Source organism: Chrysemys picta, chromosome 6 (genome assembly GCF_011386835.1).
Source record: "Chrysemys picta bellii isolate R12L10 chromosome 6, ASM1138683v2, whole genome shotgun sequence".
Lineage (NCBI taxonomy): Eukaryota > Metazoa > Chordata > Testudines > Emydidae > Chrysemys > Chrysemys picta.
In genome coordinates this window covers 60,923,561-60,939,064 of record NC_088796.1, presented here as the reverse complement: position 1 = coordinate 60,939,064, position 15,504 = coordinate 60,923,561, and the positions used below count along the sequence as shown (strand labels likewise).

The 15,504-nt window shown below is 45.2% G+C and overlaps 1 protein-coding gene across 4 annotated transcripts in view; it reads right to left on the bottom strand.

Moving 5' to 3' along the window:
- LNPEP (leucyl and cystinyl aminopeptidase) overlaps positions 1–15,504 on the bottom strand; it is a 97,347-nt gene that overhangs the window by 28,352 nt on the left and 53,491 nt on the right. For all 4 annotated transcript variants that reach the window (XM_065550192.1, XM_065550191.1, XM_065550193.1 and 1 more), the window contains exons 3-4: positions 12,468–12,606; positions 6,995–7,126 (exon numbers count right to left, since the gene is read on the bottom strand). In XM_065550192.1, the coding sequence (XP_065406264.1) occupies positions 6,995–7,126; positions 12,468–12,606 (271 nt within the window). The remainder of the gene's footprint in view (positions 1–6,994; positions 7,127–12,467; positions 12,607–15,504) is intronic.

Here is a 15,504-nt window from a genome sequence, read left to right as displayed (position 1 = left end):
ACATGGGCTGGCCACTTTAGATGCTCTCAGGCCTGGTCTACACTACGGGTTTAGGTCGACTTTAGCAGCGTTAAATCGAAATAAGCCTGGACACGTCCACACGACGAAGCCCTTTCTTTCGACTTAAAGGGTCCTTTAAACCGGTTTCTTTACACCACCTCCGACGAGGGGATTAGCGATAAAACCGGCCTTTGCGGGTCGGAATTGGGGTAGTGTGGACGGAATTCGACGTTATTGGCCTCCAGGAGCTATCCCACAGTGCTTCATTGTGACCGCTCTGGACAGCACTCTCAACTCAGATGCACTGACCAGGTAGACAGGAAAAGACCCGCGAACGTTTGAATTTCATTTCCTGTTTGCTCAGCATGGAGAGCACAGGTGACCACGCAGAGCTCATCAGCACAGGTCACCGTGATGGAGTCCCAGGATCGCAAAAGAGCTCCAGCATGGACCGAACGGGAGGTACGGGATCTGCTCGCCATATGGGGAGATGAATCAGTGCTAGCTGAACTCCGTAGCAGTAAAAGAAATGGCAAAGTATTAGAAAAGGTCTCCAAGGCCATGAAGGACCGAGGCCATTACAGGTACACACAGCAGTGCCGCGTGAAAATTAAGGAGCTACGGCAAGCCTACCACAAAGCCAGAGAAGCAAACAGAAGGTCCGGGGCAGAGCCGCAAACTTGCCGCTTCTACGCGGAGCTGCATGCCATTCTCGGGGGTGCAGCCAACACTACCCCAACCGTGTGCTATGACTCCGTCAATGGAGAAACACACAGGGATGACGGTTCGGGGAACGAGGAAGATGAGGATGGAGGTACTGTAGGTAGCTCACAGCAGCAAGAAAGCGGAGAAACCAGTTTCCCCAACAGCCAGGATATGTTTGTGACCCTGGACCTGGAACCAGTAACCCCTGAACTCACCCAAGACCCTCAGGTCACACAGGAGACCTCTGGTGAGTGTACCTTTGTAAATATTTGTAAACATTACACATGGTTTAAAAGCAAGCGTGTTTAATGATTAATTTTCCCTGGCAATCGTGGCCAGTACATCTACTGGAAAAGTCTGTTAACGTGTATGGGGATGGAGCGGAAATCCTCCAGGGACATCTCCAGAAAGCTCTCCTTCATGTACTCCAGGCCAGTAGCACGTTGTCTGGAATCATTGCATGACAAAGCATGGCAGCGTATGGTCCCGGTGTTTGCTGGCATGCAGACAATATCCATTCCTTATCTCCCTTTGTTATCCTCAGGAGTGTGATATCATTCACGGTCACCTGGTTGAAATGGGGTGATTTTATTAAGGGGACATTCAGAGGCGCTCGTTCCTGCTCTTCTGAACAGAAATGTTCCCCGCTGTTAACCACGCAGTGGGGGGGAGGGGTGAAGTGATCATCCCAGAGAATCGTGTGTGTGTGGGAGGGGGGTGGTTTACTTGGGTTTGTGCCGCATGTTAACCGGGAAACCGCAGCCCCTCCTTTTACATTGAAAACCCATTTTAAATGGACAACCCAATTCATCCTTGATATGGGAAATGCGCTGCTGTTTGAAACCTTTCCCGCATGTTAAGAAGGTTAAAAAAGCCAAAACACTGTGGCCTACCATGGCTGCCTGCAAGCCGAAATATGCGACCTTGTAATGAAAGAGTGTACCCATTGTTCTCTAAAATGTGTCTTTTTTAACCACCTCTCCCTTCTCCTCCACCAGCTGCAAATGTTTCTCCTTCGCAGAGGCTAGTGAACATTAGAAAGAGAAAACGTAGGACGCGGGACGATATGTTGCAGATGTCCTCCCACGCTGATAGAGCACAGCAGAATGCGTGGAGGCAGTCAATGTCGGACATGAGAAAAGCACAATATGAACGAGAGGAGAGGTGGCGGGCTGAATGGCGGGATGAAAAGAGCAAGTGGCGGGCTGAAGACGATAGGTGGCGTCAGCTTGCAGACAGACGGCAAGAGTCAATGCTCCGTCTGCTGGAGCATCAAACGGATATGCTCGAGCGTATGGTTGAGCTGCAGGAAAGGCAGCAGGAGCAGAGACCGCCGCTACAGCCCCTGTTTAACCAACAGCCCTCCTCCCCAAGTTCCATAGCCTCCTCACCCAGACGCCCAAGAACACGGTGGGGGGGTCTCCGTCCACCCAGTCACTCCACCCCAGATGATCGCCCAAGCATCAGAAGGCTGGCCTTCAATAAGACTTAAAGTTTTAAAAAGCAGTGTGTCCTTTTCCATCCCTCCTCCCCCACCCATCCCAGGCTACCTTGGCAATTATCCCCCTACTTCTGTGAGGAACTAATAAAGAATGCATGAATGTGAAAAAACAATGACTTTATTGCCTCTGCAAGAGGTGCTCGAATTGGGGAGGGGAGGGTGGGGTGGAGTGGTTGGTTTACAGGGAAGTAGAGTGAACCGGGTCGGGGGGGGGGGGGAAGGTTGGAGGGTTCATCAAGGAGAAACAAACAGAAGTTTCACACAGTAGCCTGGCCAGTCACAAAACTCGTTTTCAAAGCTTCTCTGATGCGCACCGCGCCCTGCTGTGCTCCTCTAACCGCCCCGGTGTCTGGCTGCGCGTAATCAGCGGCCAGGCGAGTTGCCTCAACCTCCCACCCCGCCATAAAGGTCTCCCCCTTACTCTCACAGATATTGTGGAGCGCACAGCAAGCAGCAATAACAATGGGGATATTCTTTTCGCTGAGGTCTGAGCGAGTCAGTAAGCTGCGCCAGCGCGCTTTTAAACGTCCAAATGCACATTCCACCACCATTCGGCACTTGCTCAGCCTGTAGTTGAACAGGTCCTGACTCCTGTCCAGGCTGCCTGTGTACGGCTTCATGAGCCATGGCATTAAGGGGTAGGCTGGGTCCCCAAGGATCACGATAGGCATTTCAACATCCCCAATGGTTACTTTCTGGTCCGGGAAGAAAGTCCCTTCCTCCAGCTTTCGAAACAGACCAGAGTTCCTGAAGACGCGAGCATCATGTACCTTTCCCGGCCATCCCACGTTGATGTTGGTGAAACGTCCCTTGTGATCCACCAGGGCTTGCAGCAGCATTGAAAAGTACCCCTTGCGGTTTACGTAGTCGGTGGCTTGGTGCTCCGGTGACAAGATAGGGATATGGGTTCCGTCTATGGCCCCGCCACAGTTTGGGAATCCCATTTCAGCAAAACCATCCACTATTGACTGCACGTTGCCCAGAGTCACTACCCTTGATATCACCAGGTCTTTCATTGCCCTGGCAAATTGGATCACAGCAGCCCCCACCGTAGATTTGCCCACTCCAAATTGATTCCCGACTGACCGGTAGCTGTCTGGCGTTGCAAGCTTCCACAGGGCTATCGCCACTCGCTTCTCAACTGTGAGGGCTGCTCTCATCTTGGTATCCTGGCGTTTCAGGGCAGGGGAAAGCAAGTCACAAAGTTCCATGAAAGTGGCCTTACGCATGCGAAAGTTTCGCAGCCACTGGGAATCGTCCCATACCTGCAGCACGATGCGGTCCCACCAGTCTGTGCTTGTTTCCCGGGCCCAGAATCGGCGTTCCACGGCATGAACCTGCCCCAGTGACACCATGATTTCCACATTGCTGGGGCCTGTGCCTTGTGAGAGGTCTATGTCCATGTCAATTTCCTCATCACTCTCTTCGCCGCGCTGCAATCGCCTCCTCGGCTGGTCCGGGTTTCGCCTTGGCATGTCCTGGCTCTGCATATACTCCAGGACAATGCGCGTGGTGTTCATAGTGCTCATAATTGCCGCTGTGATCTGAGCGGGCTCCATGATCCCAGTGCTAGCGCCTGGTCAGAAAAAAGGCGCGAAACTAGTATCTGATGGACCAGGAGAAGGAGGGAGGGCGGGAGGGAGGGAGGGCCGAGTGATGACATGGCGTACAGGTACAGGAACAGGGAATTAAAATCAAGAAAGGTGGCTGTGCATCAGGGAGAAACACAAACTGTCACACAGAATGGTCCCCCCAAAGATTAAACTGAAAACCCTGGGCTTAGCAGGCCGTTGATTTCACGGAGGAAGGGGAAGCAAATGAATAAAGAACAAATCTATTTTTTACATCTTAAGCTGGCAGCCGACGGTGCAGCATGAGTGATAGCCTCTGCAGTATGATGACGACGGTTACCAATCGTAATATACCATCGTCTACCAAAAGGCAAGGGGCTGCTGCTGTGTAGCAATGCAGCCCCACGTCTGCCAGCCCCACGTCCGCCAGCACCCAGATCGCCCTCGGCCTCTTCTGGGTGCTTAGCAGACAATACTGGGCAATTGGCAGAAAATACTATACTACGACTGGTAGCCATCATCATCGAGACAGTAGCATTTCTGCCCAGGTGGCCATGATTGACAGCCACTGCAGTACGACGACGACGGATACCAGTCATAATATACCATCTCCTACCAAAGGGCAAGGGGCTGGTGCAATGCAGCCCTACGGCTGCCAGCCCCACGGCTATTACTCATGCTACACCGTCTACCGCCAAAAGGCAGTTAGCAGCTGCTCCTGTGTAGCAATGCAGTCCCACGTCTGCCGGCACCCAGAGGACATATGGTGACGGTGAGCTGAGCGGGCTCCATGCTTGCCGTGGTATGTTGTCTGCACAGGTAACCCAGGTAAAAAGGCGCGAATCTATTGTCTGCCGTTGCTGTGACCGGGGGGGGGGGGGGGGGGGGGAGGGGCCTGACGACATGTACCCAGAACCTCCCGCGACACTGTTTTGCATCATCCGGGCATTGGGATCTCAACCCAGAATTCCAAGGGGCGGCGGAGACTGCGGGAACTGTGGGATAGCTGTGGGATAGCTACCCATAGTGCAATGCTCCGGAAGTCGACGCTAGCCTCGTACTGTGGACGCGGTCCGCCGACTAGAGCATTTAGAGCATTTTATGTGGGAACACACACAATCGGCTGTAAACAACCGATTTCTATAAAACCGGCTTCTATAAATTCGAACTAATTTCGTAGTGTAGACATACCCTCAGAGACTATGCTGGGCTCCCTTTACTTGGCTCCCCTTCGGTAGAGTTTATATATACCCAAGGGCATTGCTGGTCTCCTTAGGTTTGGCTCCCCCACAGTGGGGCTTGTATGCCTTCCTGGGCTCCGCTGAATTCTTTAGGTTTGGTTCCACCTGAGGGGGCTCAGATGCTGCACTGGGATCTGCTCCTAAACGGTTTTGTTTCGGGGACTCCATGGGTTAGAGTGGAAGGGGGGAAAAAATAAAATAAGTGGTGGTACTCTCGAGTGCCAGCCACTCATGGAGTCAAAAGGAAACCTCACTAATCACGCACACACACAGTTTCAGACCTTGGGTCAACTGTCTCAGGCTCATGCTATGGGGCTAAAAATTGCAGTGTAGGCACTTGGGCTTGGACTTGGCTGTGAGCCTCTTTCCACTTATTGGATTTCAGAGCCCAGGCTCCAGCCCAAGCATTTACACGGTTATTTTTAGCCCCGTAGCATGAGCCCAAGACAGCTGACTTGAGCTCTTGGCCATGTGGGTCTTAAAAAAAAAACAAAACAAAAAACACACACACAAAAAAACAACCCCGCGCCCATACACACACAAAAACACAGCAGTGTAGATGCAACCTCTGAGTAGACTGAAGATCTGTGATCCTCCCTCTCATCTCTTACAGGCTTTGATCAGCAATAAATATAGTTTAAATGTAGAAATTTTAATAACCATCATTGGACATGCGAGTTAACCTCACTGACATGAACAAGAACAGGTCACACCTCTAAGGTGTAGTTTCAGGCTCTCTGCAAACACAGGCAGAGAGATTTGCATAAGTTTACATTTGCTTCATAACTTTTTAAGTTTCTCTTTGCAAACACATGGGCTAAAGACTTACCTTAAAAAGGAAAATGTGGTTAAGTTATTGAGCTAAAAATACCAACCAAAAGGGGAAAAAAAGCCACTTGAAGCTGGACCACAGAGCCTGGCCTATTTAGCTCGAATTACAACTACTTGCCCAGGCTAGAAGGGAAGTCTGATAAAAATCCACAATTTTACTCTGCATATTGGTTTAGAGAAATTTAGATCAAGATAACATTTCTTAGCAGTATATCTGATCAGGGCTTCCTTTCCCTCCTGCAGCTTTGTTAACAAAGCTACTCTTTGGCTCCTTCTAGACAAGAAATGGAAAACACTAGTACATCACAAAAGGGAGCTCCTGCTACAGTGACAGGGTCTGATCCCCAAACTGTTACTCATGTGAAGCTCCCACACTTCCTGAATGTTGAAAGATCCCTCTTAAGTATCTTCCTTCTTGTCATTCTCTAGTATACAGCTGCCTTCCAACCCAGCAGGCCATATCCCTGAAGCAATGCCACCAAAGATTAAATGAAGTCTATAGCAGTTGCTAGGTGCTCAGCATTTTTGAAAAGTCAGGTCAGAAATATTCAGGTACCTACATATGGACTTAAAATTCTGGCCCGAGTCTGTCCTAATTGGAGCATAGACTAGTTTGGATGGTTGGCTGCAAGTAACAGATATAGAGCCAGACTCCCTTTGTTGGGTACAGGAGAGTGCTTCTGCAGCTCCTGCTCTCATGTGCAGTGATGTGAGAGAGGAGTAGCACTATTGTCACCTGCCGTGACTCCACTGGGGGTAGACAGGTTAACATTCCAGCTGGGGCATCACCGGAACTCTGCCAATGGAGCCTGCGCAGGACAGGCACTGGCTGGCTTGGCACTGCTCCCTCACAGACAAGCCCTTCCCACTTGTGGCACCAGCTCTGGATCCCCCAGCACTGTGAGCTGTGCAAGGGGTTTGCATCACTATACCCTGGCTCTGGGCAGACTTTCTGCAGCCAGGAGCCTGCTGTCAAGTTCTGGCAACACAAGCGGGCCGCAGCTCTGGAATCAATCCAGTCCATAGCATAAGATAATTTGCTAGACACTCTTATAATAATAGGTGATAGGCACAGAGTCAGCAGGAAAACAACCCAATGAGCTACTCATGTATGTGTAGAGGTTAAAAGTACAGTGGAAACATACCAGAGTCCTATTAGTCTCCTTACTGATATTCTTCAGATTTGCAACAATGAACGCTACCAGGTAAGTACTCATCTTCAAACTCATAGAGAACTCATCTTGAACTATTCCAGCTGCCACAGGGATGGTTACATTCTGCAAATTTTAAAAGAAAAAAAAAATTGAAGATAATGTTACTACTGAGGACAACTGGCAAATCAATCAGATAAAGGGCTAGGAGACAGTATAAAGAAGTTACACCTAGAGTGCATAATGGCAACTATAAGTAAGTTTGTTGGACCATTTTCACTACAGTAGAACCTCAGAGTTATGAGCTGACCAGTCAACCACACACTTTGTATACTTTTGGTTCCAAATAATCAGGCAGCAGCAGGAAAAACAACAAATACAGTACACTACAGTACTGTGTTAAAACAAGCTACTAAAAAGTAAAGGGAAAGTTTAAAAAAAAAAAAAAAAAGATTTGACCAGGTAAGGAAACTGTTTGTGCTTGATTCATTTAAATAAGATGGTTAAAAGCAGCATTCTTCTTCTGCATAGTAAAATTTCAAAGCTGTATTAAGTCAATGTTCAATTCTAAACTTCCAAAACAACCATAACATTTTGTTCAGAGTTATGAATAACTGCCATTCCTGAAGTGTTCATAACTCTGAGGTTCTACTGTGTTTTAAGGTGCTAAAATACTACAGTGATAGTGGCCATGTAAGACCCAAGATATATAGATAGGCAAGTTGCTCATAAATGTAACAAAATTTACTTATGATGAAGCTAATGTTTCCCAGGCCTACTTTGCATGCCAGAGTTTATGAAAATCACACAACATAGAACAGAAAATTTGGGGACATATCTGTTATTTTATGTGGCTTTTGTAACCACAAAATTGAGTTATCCGCCTTTTCCTCTGGATAGTGCCTACATTAGGCTGCACTGCTGATTGAATGAAAATGTATAGTTCATACAGCTGGGGGAAAAAAAACAAACCTTGAAATAATGTATTCCCTGTTTGTCAGGCAAGAAAACTTGGCCCTGATCCTGAAAACACATCAATTTTCAGCTTGAGTCTCAAATTTTAAGCCTGAAGGTACCATTATGACCCTCTAGTATAACCATCCTACATTACAGAGACCACATATTTTCACCTAGTAATTCCTGTATCAAGCCCACAACTTCTGGTTGAATTAGAATGTGTCTTTCTGAGACAATCCAGTTTTACTTTAAAGACATCAAGTGATGGAGAATCTACCACATCCCCTTGGTAAGTTGTTTCAATGGCGAAATACCCTCACATACAAGTTTACACTTTATTTCCAACCTCAATTTGTTTAGCTTCAACTTGCAGCCATTAAATCTTTCTATGCCTTCATCAACTAGTTGAAAGAGTACTCTTCTTTGAAACCTTTTCCCCATGTCGGTACTATTTATAGACCGCGATCAAGTCACCTTTTAACCTTCTTGTGGATACATTAAATACTTGAGATTCGTAAGTCTCTCATCATAAACTCGGGTTTTCCCAGAGGCCTCCAATCATCCTAATAGTTAACAAAAAGATGTCAAAAAATTGTAAAGAGTGTGGACATTAGAACTGGACACAGTATTCCAGTCTCACTGGTGCTATACACAGAGGTAATGCCAATCCTCTGCTCCTATTGGATATTCCCCTGTTTAGAAAGTCAAGCTTCACTTTAGCCCTCTGGAGCTCCCAGTGTAATACTGTAGCTGTGTTCAGTTGGTTATCCACCACGATCCCTAAATCCTGAGAAATCTCATGGACTTTAAGTTCAGCATGTACTCAACTGTTGGTAGGATCTTGGCCTAAATTATCAAATCTAAATTTGTAAAGTTACTGCTTTCCTTGGCAGTAAGTTAGTATACAAGACTTAGAGCTCCTTATAGGGAGCCTGCACAGATGTCCTTAAAAAAAAAAAAATCTGAGTGAAAAGCCACTGAACCTGTTGTACTACATGTAATGTACTACAGATTTAAGAAATCGTATGGGATCGTATAACTAAAGACTATTGTAATGTATATGAACATGCACAAGATGGCAAGTTTTCTTGCTAGAACGCAAAATTCAGAATCAACTCATAAATTGCATGTTCAGAAATGTAACCATTATTCAGTTCAGAAATCAAAAAGGTATTGTATATCAAATTACAAGGAGCCAATCTAAACATGAATGATAAGTGAATAAATTTTATTTTGGATGACAATTTCATTAGTGAATTGATTATTTTACTTACTTTTATTTCTTTGGTCATGCACACAAAGTGGATTCTCAGTACTAAGTGTGGGACTTTACTACCAAATTCTCATCAACACCTTTTTCATATTGAGTGAAAAGGAACCTGGAAAATGCTGTTTTTAGAGGTTAGCAAACTGCACACTCCAGGTGGCAAGGTACAGGAAGCAATTAGCATACAGCTGATTTTAAATAAGGGATGGTGGGGGGGAGTAATTGGGGTGTCTGATTAATTCCATTGTTCCTTCATTAAAAAAACAAATTGAAACAAACAAAAAAGTCAGGAATTGGGGGAGGGGGAGAGAGGAGAGGAGAGGGAGAGAAAGGACTAATTACAGCTGGGCAGAAGTACCACAGTGAGAGACAGACAAACTTGGGTGGTGGTGCAAGGGCAGGAGCCAAGCAGATGGAGGGAACCGAGGAGTGGCAGCTGCTGACTAATCTAGGTAGGGAGCTCAGGGGAAGAGAAGCAGCATACAAATTTGCCATCTAATCTAGTTGCCAAACCCAGGGCACAATGTTTGGTAAAAGTAAGGGGCTGAGCACCAAATCTCAGGCATAGGACTATTTTAGATATGCTGAAGAGGTTGCCTTGGCTCTAGTTGAGTGGGCCCTGATGCCTGTGGGAATGGGCATATCTTCTATTTGGTAACATTGTAATGCATCAGGGATCCACTTGGATAATCCCTAGGAAGAGATGGCCTGACTTCTCGTAGCCTTTTCCAGTACCACAGATAAAGGGGTCAACTGAATAGCTTTGTTTGGTCTAAACAAAGGTCACTGGAAACATCTAATGTATGGAACTTGGTTTTTCCAAGTCTGAGTGTGATTTGGGAAAGAAGATAGCGAGGTTGTTGGTTTGGATTACGAGATAAATCAGACACCATCTTGGCAGGAATTTAAGGTGGGGACTCAGCCCTACCTTAACCCTGTGGACAGTATAATGTGGGGGAGGCGAGAGAAGTCATCCTACTGTTAGTGCTCAAATCTCGCTAACTCTCCAGGCTGAGGTGATAGCCTGTTTTGACTAGGTTGGTGAAGTGAGGACTTGGATAAGATTTCCATGAGGCCCATGAGAACTACATTAAGGTCCCAGGATAGGAGAAGCTTCAGGGTGCATGAACCAGTCCCTTTAGAAATTTTGAAACAATGGGATGAGAGAATACAATATAAAAGTTTTAACAGGAAGGTGTCAAGTTGAAATGACTGCTAAATGGACCCTGACAGCTGATGGTAAGCCTGACAGCTTGAACTGGAGGATATGATCTGCACTCTTGGGAATAGAAGCTTGTAATGGGTTGAGACCTTGTTGTAAAGCCCAGATAGAAAAATTCTTTCACTTTAGAACATAAAAAAATGGCCACACTGGGTCAAACCATTGGCCCATCTAGCCCAGTCCTGTCTTCAGACACTGGTGGTGCCAGATGCTTCAGAGAGAGTGAACAGAACATGGTAAATTATTGAGTGGCTCCATCCCCTTTTGTCCAGTCCCAGCTTATGATAGTCAGAGGTGTAGTGATACACAGAGCATGGGTGTTCCTAACGATCTTAATAGAGATCAGCCCTCCTTCCTGGGGAGCGCATCAATTAATGATTACCTAGCCTGGGACAAGGTAGTCATATTTAGCAAACAGGGCTTTATAGTTGGCTATTTGCCCTTGAAGAGATGCCAGAAAGTAGGCCTTTCTACCTAAGAGATCAAACTCTTGGGCTTTTTGTTCTTAGAAGTGGGGTCCTATCTGCTTGGATCGCTCCTGTACTACAATCCTTTTGGAGTGACTTGGTATCTTTCTCTGCTCATTTTGCTGTTGGAAGTATAAAAGGCTTGAACCTGTCATAGGTATTTTACAGGCTCTAGAATGCCTTCATTGATTGGCATTGCCAATCTGCCTGGGAAATCAGAATGGGTAGTATCACATAACATATGTGGTTCCTCCTGTACAGATAATTCAGCATCCTGAGTGTCTGCTATCATTCCTAACAATTCCTGAAAGGGCTTGAAGTCATCAGAATGAGATATTGGCGGGGATGTCACCGCCTCATCCAGAGAGAAGGAAGATCAATTTTCAGGATTATTCAGCTGAAAAGGGTTAAGAGGAGTCTCTTGGGGATCTTGGAAGGAGTCATCTTCTGATTCTTCCTCCTGAGCATCTGCCTCCTACTCATATTCTTATTCTCTTGGGTTGTCTACTTCATCAAGTGATCTAGCAAGGGACCTAACTGGCAAAGTGGATCAAGCTCACTTGTAGGTAGAACAAGAGGCAGAGGAGCAGCATCCGAGAGGGTACATAAGGGGCCCAGAATGGTTGAGAAGGTACAAGGAGAAGTCTATCAGGGATATCAGGATGCTGTGGGTGGGGTGGAAGAGAGTTAGGAGTTCTGGAGGTTAAAATTGAAGGCAGACTCCTAGTTGGTGGCAACTGGGAGTTGCTCTGCTTGAGGAATTCCTAGGAAAAGTGAAGAACTTCTACATCTACTAGATTCTGGAGACTAAGTGAACGGCAAAGAGAAGGAGTTTAGGCTCAGCCATTAGGTGGCAAGGTGCCTTGGCACCAAGCAGTAATCTAACGAAAGGGAAGATTTTAAACAAAACCGACTAGATTGCCAACAGGGCAGAAATTCATCACTATGCTAACTTATCTAATATTTACAAACTGATTTGGTGGATGGCTGCTAGGGGGTAGCAAGCAGACACTGCCAAGTTGCATCTTGCTGCCGCAGGCGATAACTGGGAACTGAAAGACAGTCAGGGATGCTCTGCTCTATAAGTGATTGTGTTAGGGAGCACAAGGACATGTAGGGTGCAGGTACTGTCCCAACGGACGCTGCAGAACAGAAGATCTCAATCTTGTGCTCATGCACACCATAAATGGGATCCACACGGACCAAGCGTTCAAGAAGAATCTTAAGTTCGACAGAAAGTGGTGCAGCAACCAAAGTCCATGTAGATATACCATCCCATGCCAGTTCAGCCAACTGCTGGCTGTAGCCATTCAACTGTTCCTACAGTGCATGGAATAGCTATTTGATCTGGGATACACTTTTAAATCTAAATGTGTAAGATCTTTGGAGCAAGGCAGCCTTTTGTATGGTATCTTGCACAGACCCTTGCCTGGGCCATCTATGCACTCTTGTGACACAAATCAACAAAGTGATTCAGAGTACTTTTAATACAGAGCACCTAAAAGACACACATCCATCCTCTAATATTTGTGCATTAGAAGAGCATAACTGTACCTTTGGCATATTTGACAGCGTGGAGTGCTGTTCATCTCTCTTGATCTTAATTAGAAAAGTGGCTTTAAATGCTGGTTCATCAAAGCAGGGAAAAGCAGACCTTGCAGCCAGAGGCTCAAACTGAGTTGCTGCAAGCCATCTAATGGGGAGAAAGAAAAAAACCATGTTAAAAATATAAGAGTTGGCGTTATCATTCTTTAATAAATCAAGAACAGTTACTTCGAGGATTAGAATGGAAGGAAGTTTTATTGGGAGGGGCTGGGAACAGAGAGGTAGCCATGATTTGTAAGGATAGAATAAGCACACATTTAAGAAAGGCCTGTCATCAATTTAAGTCTCAGAAGATTTTTCAATGCAATTTTTATTCAATGTTCTTTCCAGCATAATGCAGTCAGAAGATATAGTTTGTCTAATTCACCAAACTATAAACCGATTAGACTGAAATATAGGGCACATTATCAGTAAACAATTGTCCCAATAGCCAAGTACTCAAAAGCTCATATATCCCTAAGAGTACGTAGCTCAAAAGAAGACTAAGACATGTACCAGGCACTTTTATTTTGGAGTGTCTAATAATGGGAATAAACTTCATGCCTCACTGGCAGACAGGATGACTGACTGCTTCTGTCCATCCACAGGCAGGACATCCTTTCAACAGGCAGGAAGAGCCACTCTCATGTCCCATCTAACTGTTCCCCACCCTGCCACTGACTTGTGGACAACAGCTTGCCCAGTCATTATCTTTGGGTAGTCTACATTAAAAATGCTACAGCAGCACAGATGCACCATTTCAGCGCAGACACTAAACCTTCCCTCGCTTTTCTTCCATTGCAATTGTAAATCCAGCTGTCTAAGAGGTGGTAGCTCAGGGGTTCTCAACAAATTTTTTGGTGGACTCAGAGTGTGGCCACCAACTGTTGCTGGTGGCTCTGACACTTTTTCCTAAAATACTTAATTAACTTTAGAAAAAAGAATTAGAGCTGTCAAGTGATTAAAAAAATTAATTGAGATTAATCACACTGTTAAACAATAGAATACCATTTATTTAAATATTTTGGATGTTTTCTACATTTTCAAATATATTGATTTTAATTACAACACAATACAAAATGTATAGTGCTCACTTTGTATCTTTTTATTACAAATATTTGCACAGTAAAAAAAGTAGTTTTTCAATTCCCTCATTACAAGTACATTAGTGCAATCTCTTTATCATGAAAATTAAACTTACAAATGTAGAATTATGTATTAAAAAACCTGCACTCAAAAACAAAACAATGTAAAACTTTAGAGCCTACAAATCCACTCAGTCCAACTTCTTGTTCAGCCAATCGCTCAAACAAGTTTGTTTATATTTGCAGAAGATAATGCCGCCCACTTCTTGTTTACATCACCTGAAATTGAGAACAGGCGTTCTCATGGCACTGTCATAGCCAGCATTGCAAGATATTTGCATGCCAGATGTGCTAAAGATTTAAATATCCCTTCATGCTTCAACCACCATTCCAGAGGATGTGTCCATCCTGTACGGACTGATGCATGTTCATTCATCATCTGAGTCAGATGCCACCAGCAGAAGATTGATTTTCTTTTTTGGTGGTTCAGGTTCTGTAGTTTCTGCATCAGAGTGTTGCTCTTTTAAAGACATCTGAAAGCAGGCTCTACACCTTGTCCCTCTCAGATTTTGGAAGATGCTTTAGATTCTTAAACCTTGGGTTGAGTGCTGTATCGATCCTTAGATATCTCACATTAGTACCTTCTTTGCGTTTTGTCAAATGTGCTATGAAAGTGTTCTTAATATGAACAACATGTGCTGGGTCATCGTTCGAATCTGCTATAACATGAAATATATGGCAGAATGAGGGTAAAACAGAGCAGGAGACGTACAATTCTCCCTGAAGAAGTTCAGTCACAAATTTAATTACAGCATTATTTTTTTAACGAGCGCAATCAGCATGGAAGCATGACCTCTAGAATGGTGTCCGAAGCATGAAGGGGCATACGAATATGTGCCAGATATGCAAAACAAATACCTTGCAATGCCGGCTACAAAAGTGCCACGGGAACGCCTGTTCTCACTTTCAGGTGACATTGTAGATAAGAAACGGGCAGCATTCTCTCCCGTAAACAAACTTGTTTCTCTTAGCAGTTGACTGAATAAGTAGGACTGAGTGGACTTGTAGACTCTAAAGTTTTACACTGTTTTGTTTCTGAGTGCAGTTATGTAACAAAACTAAACAAAACAAAAATCAAGATTTGTAAATTGCACTTTCACAATAAAAAGATTGCACTTCAGTACTTGTATGTGGTGAATTGAAAAATACTATTTCTTTTATCATTTTTATAGTGAAAATATTTGTAAACAAAATAATTAAGTGAGCACTGTACACTTCGTATTCTGTGTTGTAACTGAAGTCAATATATTTGACAATGTAGAAAAACATCCAAAAATATGTCAATTGGGATTCTATTGTTTAACAGTGTGATTAAAACTGCGATTAATCACGATTAATTTTTGTGAGTTAATCATGTGAGTTAACTGCAATTAATCGACAGCCCTAATATATGGACATGTATACATGCCCAAATCACTGCAATTTATTTATGTAGGGGTTTTTTGCGGACTAGATAATAAAAATAATACTATGAAAAGTGATACTTGTATCTTTGCTACTATCACTTTTCACAACAAGTCCTGGCTAATTAAGACTTGGATGGAGGGATGGGGATCAGCAGGGGCCAGGGAGGATGGATGGGGGACCCCACCACTGCGTGATCGGGGATGAGGGTCAACACCCTGAGCCAGCACCTACTGGAGCCCAGGCTCAGCGCCAGTTGCTCTGTTACCAGGATTGGGAATCAGGGTTCAGGGCCAGGGATCAGTGCCCACTGCCACACAGCCAGGGGTCAGTGACCGGGGCCAGCGCCTGCTGCCACATGGCTGGGGCTAGGGGCAGAAGCCTGCTGCCAGACAGCTAGGGCTGAAGGTCAGCATCCAGGGCCAGCACCTGCCAGAGCCCAGGGTCAGTGCCCGCTG